Source organism: Poecilia latipinna, unplaced genomic scaffold (assembly GCF_001443285.1).
Source record: "Poecilia latipinna isolate Pla-1442-1.1 unplaced genomic scaffold, P_latipinna-1.0 Scaffold5761, whole genome shotgun sequence".
Lineage (NCBI taxonomy): Eukaryota > Metazoa > Chordata > Actinopteri > Cyprinodontiformes > Poeciliidae > Poecilia > Poecilia latipinna.
In genome coordinates, this window is record NW_015118377.1 from 1 (window position 1) to 6,597 (window position 6,597).

The window sequence follows — 6,597 nt, forward strand, 5'->3', positions numbered from 1 at the left end:
GTTTTAGTTTTTACAAAATTCGACAGGGGAAATTTTTTTTTTAAGTAAAAAAAAAAAAACGCCCCCCCCCCCCCCCCCCCACATTAGCTTTTTCTTGAGCGTGACTGAAGCCTTCTTCTGTGTGTAATTCTGCCCACATTCAAGGTCTGTCATTCAGTAACCAAAGCTGCACCCACAGGGGCAGACTTTGATCAATACACACAAATAGACTCAAACGCACGAGCTAATAAATGGAACCACGTATTCACAGTCATGAACAGTCAAGCATTCGACAATGAAACCCAGACAGGAATAACAGCAGAGGGAGTTAGCATAGTGAATGCACAATAAGTTAAAGACATTCACTACTGTCACGCTTACAGGTAAGCACGCGACGAGCTCTGCAGACAAAGAAGTCATAATTACACAAATGGATACAGTGCATTAAAAATACAAATTATGTGGCTGAACTGTATTTTGTTACGTAATGAATGAGCACTTTCAAATAGTTTCACAGGATTCTTTTTTTTATGAGACACTCTGTTGGAATTAAAATACGGCAACATAAAAAAAAGATTTAAAGGCTTTTTTATTAGAAAACTTTTATTTTTTTTATAAAAGTTCTATTACAAATACAAATGTAACATTTTCTTATAAATCTAAAACACTTTGAACACAAATACAAAATCTGCCACAAAAATCTGAAATACGGGCATTTTAACATACTTGTTAGTTGGAATGCATTCACAAATGAAAGAATAGAGCACAGGCTTACAAGGACATTTTGCAATCAGAATGGGTTTTCAGATCTTACTGTGCACTCCCACATGAGTTTCAGGGCAGGTGTGTACATGTAGTTGCTTCCCACTGATCAAATCTTTGGCTTTTAGACAGAAGGAAAGAAAAAAAAATCACATTCTTAGCGTTTAATATGAGAAATTTGATGTGACGTATTACTTAAGTCTTAATGTAAAGTACTCTGCTTCTCATTCAACTTGCTTGGGCTTAATTCTCAGGTTACTTTAGGATTTTAAATGTCCTAACAAAACAAATAAAAAATCTCCAAAACTTGTCAATTTTTAGCAAAACAACATGGCATGGTCCGGGAGAATTTAAGGAAAAACACTAAGCTTTTTTTTTTTTTTTAAAGATGACTGGTAAAGGGATCGGACACCAACTAATCCCTACAGCAAACAGGACAGGTGTGGCGGAAGAACGACACCAGGCTTAACACAGAGTATTTTTCCACAAAAGGAACGGTCACCAAATACAACAGGGACTGGCTAAGTCAGGTTTGACGACCAATTTCTAAGTTGGACTAATTAATCCAGTTGAATATGTGGAAGTTCAGTTTGTTTGTTTTTTTCTTTTTGGTTCAATTATGTAAATATATTTCTGTGAAATATGATATTTTGCAACAAAAGAACACAAACTCAACCAGAGAAACAACAAATTTGTGAAAAAAAACCCCAAAAAACAAGTGTTACTTGTAAAGTTAAAGACGAAACTGACAGATCAGTATTTTTATGTTTCCAATCTCTGTTTTGTGTAAAGCTTTGACCTCTAAATACCAGTTTTAGCTGCTTAAGATTTCTCTAAGTGCAGAAATTAACATAAATAGCATATACTCTATGAAGGGAGCAACTGGTGTTAAAGAGGATTTTACAAATACTTTTAAACAAGTGAAGTCATAATCACATTTTAAACAGACTTTTTGATCTTTTATTAGAGATGAACACAGTTAGCATGGCTAGCAATACTAAACCAGCAGCCTCCACATGTACTCACTGGAGAAATCTTTATCACAGCTTTGAGATTTCCAAAAAACTGCCAACATTTCTTAATCCACCATTTCTCATGACAGACAGAGGTTGAAAGGCGTTCTGAAGGATTAAAGAGTGCAACGTTGGTGTATTACATTCAGCCTTCCTGTTACCTTCTGAAAGTATTGCTCCATCTCGCTCTGTCGCAGCCTCAGTGAACTGCACACAAGTGTTGTCATGTTTCCTTTTTGGTAGGTTCTTACATCTCCATGTTCTGACTTCATTGTTAAACAACTCACATACTGAAAATAGCCAACCGAGTCCTCTTCACCGGTAACAGCACCTACATGAAAGAGTGTTGTTGTAACCTGGACTTGTTGGTGTTTGGGTATAGTCACCGGTCAGCGCACATCAAGCTGGAAATCAATCAGATGATTAATTTGTGTATCTCTACAAATAACTGGAGATATTTCCATGTTAAAAACAGTCTTTGGACAACTCACGAAATGTAACACACTTTGTGTGGCTCAGTATTACAGCAAACATTTGTTCTGCTAAGAAGATTCATGTGTAAACCAGCAGAAAGCTCCAACAAAAGCTAAACATACTCTCCACATTAGCCAGGCCAGCTTTAAGTCCACAATCCAGTTTGTCACATAAGCTTTGGGGTTTTGTTCGAGTTTGATCCACCGTTTCATTTCCTCAAACATTTATGGACCCTCCAAACAGGAATGCTGTTTTACTTTAGAACTGCTTCCAAGCATTGAAATTCATCTGAGATCTCTACAGAAATCTTGTTTTTTATTTCCCCTCCAAAAGATTCATATTCTTCGTTTTTCCTCACATTTTCATTATCTTCTCACTTTCACCGCAGCGGCACTTCCTTCAGCAAGCCTCTGCTTAGCAGAAGAGTGCAATCCAAAGGTGCCCTTAGAGCCTCCTTCCAGGACATTTACTGATGGGATCTCATCAGCATTCCTATCTCTGTTTGGTCCTTCTTAGTCAGAGTCACCGCCATCATCATCCGAGCTAGGGCCTTCATCCTCGGAGGAGCTTGGGTCTCCGGTGCTGGGGTCTGAGATCATGCCATCTGAACTGTCAATCTCTATGGATGTCTCTGACAGGTAGAGGTGGACGGCCCTTGATGGGTGGCTGGGATAAAGTAGGAAAACACCAAGACCAATAAATACAAACACAGAAGGAGGGTACAATGGATTAGCATCAAACTGGGTTGGGCTGAGAAAAGTTTGGATACAATCTGTTCACTCATCTGCATTTGTTTTGGGTCGGAATCATTTCCTTCCTTCTCAGAGTTTTTGAATGAATGATTTATTTTGAAGCTTGAATAAATATGATCATAAACGATATAAGCAAAGAAAAAAAAAAAGAAAAAGAAGTGATTTCTACTGGTGGTGGTGAGAGTTAAAGCAACCCTTACAGAAAGATCTGAAAACCCAGCAAACTGGAAGAGAAACCTCCGGTCCCCAAGAAAATACAGCACATTATTTGAAACAGACAACCAGCTATTAGAAATGCTACATAAAAAATGACAATGTAAAATGTAAAAAAAAAAAAAAATCAATCAATAGAAAAATTAACTGCAATTATTTGTATTTTTGTACAATATTTTAAGATGTAAAAAATAGTCTGTTTCCAACAAGTGCTTACAATCAGGTGTAATTATTGAAAGACACTTTTTTATCATATCACAGAAATAAGAACACAGTAGCAAATAAAAACACAGTAACATGACTTCAGTAGTGATTTCGAACAGAAATGGTCAGTGGCTTTGTAAGTGTTGACACCCCTGTTATAACTCCAGGTTTTAGGAGAAGAGTTGAAAGAGTTGAAACCATCATAAACCGTTGCAACAATTGTAAAATATTCGACTTTTCAATTTCAGCATTCAGTTTTCTTTGGTAGGAGTAAGTGAGCATCCACCATCGTAACTTGGCAATATCTGCACTGGAAAAGCTCTTCAAATCTGTAAGACTCAGCAGTAGTCAGGAACCCTCTTCAGGAACCTCCTCAGATTTTTATGTCCAAACTATAGCTAAGCAATAAAAATATTTTCTCTCTCATTAAGCTGCTTTGCTGACTTTAACATGTGATAAAAAAAAAACACTTTATCTTAAACTCTCAGGTTTACTTTTTTTTAAAAAAATCCTTCAGACACCTGGAGATTTTTTTAAGATGTTTAAAAAAAATTAAAAAGAAAAAAATAAAAGAAGAAGACTAGTGCTGTCTCCCAAAAATAAACCCCAGCTCTTGGTGCTACCACTGCCATATTTCACAGTGGGAATGGTGTAATTTTGGCTGCTTTTGTTGGCAAGCCTGGTTGTTTTTCATCAGAAACAAAGTATTTTACTCTTTGCCCATAAAGAATACAAGTTCCATCCCATGCAAAGAAAAAAAACAAACAAACAAAAAAAAAACAAACAATGCTGTGAGTGTTTTCACCCTTATCTCTTCATAGCCTTTGTACAGTGTCTCTCTGAGAAGACTAAATGCTGAAATTGAATAAAGAAAGTGGCTTGAGTGCTGGTTTATGTACATATATGTATATGCATAGAAAATGTTGATTCATGATGATAATATTTTTTATCTGGCATTTTAACAGGGGTGTGTAGACATCCACTATAAGCAAAACCCCAGAGGTTAGATCAGACAGTCACCACATACCTCCACTGAAAATGATCAGAGCTTTGTGCAGGGTTTTTATAAAGTGATCAAATACATTTTCACTGGAAGCTTGGAAAGTGCTCAATGTTTCTATTGTTTCTTGAAATAATACACCAAACACGTGTCATGCACTGCACTTGTACAATGGGGCTTGGATTGTATTAGTAGGGAAGTAAACAGCAAGAATACACCATTGTTCTACATCTTCTTCATCAAAACATTTACTCCAAACAGGAAATGTGGCTGGAGGCCCATTTAGCTAAACAGGAAAAGATGAATCGATAAAACAGTTGTTTCTCTCGAGAAATGAAAGGCGCATAGTAATTCCACAGAGGCTAAGCAGCAATATGGCTAAAGTTCAGCATCGAGAACTTTCTATATAAAGGCACATTCTTCCTCACTTTCTGTCTGACAACAGCTGCCTGCTACCGGTACAAATGTGGGATCTGAAGGCAGGAGTCGCATATGGAGGAAGAGAGAGAAGCATGAAGCAGGAAAAGAGCCCAAGAGGGAGCATAGCATGCCCTGATCCCCAGAGTCTCTCGCAGAGGAAGAGAGAAAGCGTGTGAATCTTCTGCTCCTCTTAGTCCCCCCTCTTCATCTGCTAGACTTCATTGGTCTTACCACGCCGTGGGGTCTTTCCTCTCTTTGCGGGGAACCTCTTCATCGCCCTCCAGCTGCCTCTGTCTGTGTTTCCTCTTGCATCTCCTGCAGGACACGATGACTATGAGACAAAAGACCACAGCGGCGATGCCACCTCCAATGGCCAGGACCAGGTAGAGAAGTTCGTTGAAAGAAGCTGTGACAAGAAAAAAACACACGAATGAAAAAGACATGGTGTGCAGGTGTAGAAAAATAAATGCAGCATTTGTTAACATTAAGGTCAAGCAGAAAATTAGCACCGGATGAGCCGTGAATAGCAGTTTTAAAAAAACAAAAAAACAATGGGATAAAGCCTTGCTCCCCCTTAAAACCTGTGAGACAAGGTAGATGTAATCATTTTAGTCCCAAGTTTGAAACAAAATAATTTTATAATAATTGGAGTTATACAGCAGATTGTCTTTGTAAGTTCCCAGTTTTGCAGTGGCCAGTCGCACATATTGTTTCATTTATTTTAAAATTATTTTTTTTTTTTGCCATGTATTCACAGACAGATTTATGCCTAGAGTGCATTTTCTGCAAAATGTCAGGTGCTCACCTGTTTTGACGACACGAAGACGAATCTCCCCAACCGGGCCATGAACATCAGGAGGATTCGTCACCTGGCAGGTGTAGGTCCCGTTATAGATGAACTTGACCTCCCGAAGTATGATGGAGGCATCGCTCCCCATGATATCACCAGCCCAATGGACGCGCTTCTTAAAGATGCCATCGGGAGGCAGATATGGTTTTTGCTGGTAATGAAAAATCTACAAATGGAAAAATAGTAAAAAAATAAATAAATAAATAAATAATAAAAAAAGAAGAATTTATTTTATTTTAATGAGTGCAGACTTATTAGGATGTGCTGCTTCTTATTCTCTCAAATCTCAATATACAGACACAAAGGTACATAAAGACAGGCTGTCTTAGATGCTCTATTGGGAGCCTTATGACTCACCACCTCCTCCTTTGGCTGGATGAGGGGGTGGCTGCACCCTGACACAGCAATGGAGGTGAGAGATTTGTTCTCCCTTTCTTCTGCTCAGACACACACACACATGAACTCACCCTATCTACTCGGCCTCCTGAAAGGGGTTTGAAAGTCCAGGAGACGATGACAAGTTCAGGGTTGATCTTAGCTGAACTGTCAAATGTGCATTTGAGACGAACGTCTGTCCCATTGACCGCCTCAACATCCCCAGATGTGTAAACACGCATTCCGCTCACCTGCAAGACACCTGCAAAGGCACATGTAGTGAAATGTTTACATTCAAAGCTAAATACCATGAACAATTCAAAACAACAGACGGACCATGAATGTGTTAATCAGCTCTTTATGCAATGGAAAAGTGACCACATTCATGTCTACCTGCTGCTGCAGCAAGAAATTGACCAATTGTAAGTAAGAGCAAAGAGGGAGACTGGCACCAAATTTGCTTGACACTGGTGGCTGATGACACAAACTCCCTGGAAATGAGCTAGCACTTCTACCCACATGCATTGTCCAGAAGCATGCACACACTATGCATGT

General features: G+C 38.6%; 1 protein-coding gene across 1 annotated transcript; it reads right to left on the reverse strand.

Annotated features, from left to right (window-relative positions):
- Positions 1–1,771: 1,771 nt before the first annotated feature.
- On the reverse strand, positions 1,772–6,325 carry LOC106943718 (myelin protein zero-like protein 2). Its single transcript, XM_015027028.1, has 3 exons — positions 6,135–6,325; positions 5,623–5,833; positions 1,772–5,223 (listed from the first exon to the last, which is right to left on the reverse strand). Exons 1-3 carry the CDS (start codon positions 6,282–6,284, stop codon positions 5,045–5,047), a joined length of 540 nt encoding a protein of 179 aa, XP_014882514.1. The 5' UTR covers positions 6,285–6,325; the 3' UTR covers positions 1,772–5,044.
- Between the last annotated feature and the right edge of the window lie 272 nt (positions 6,326–6,597).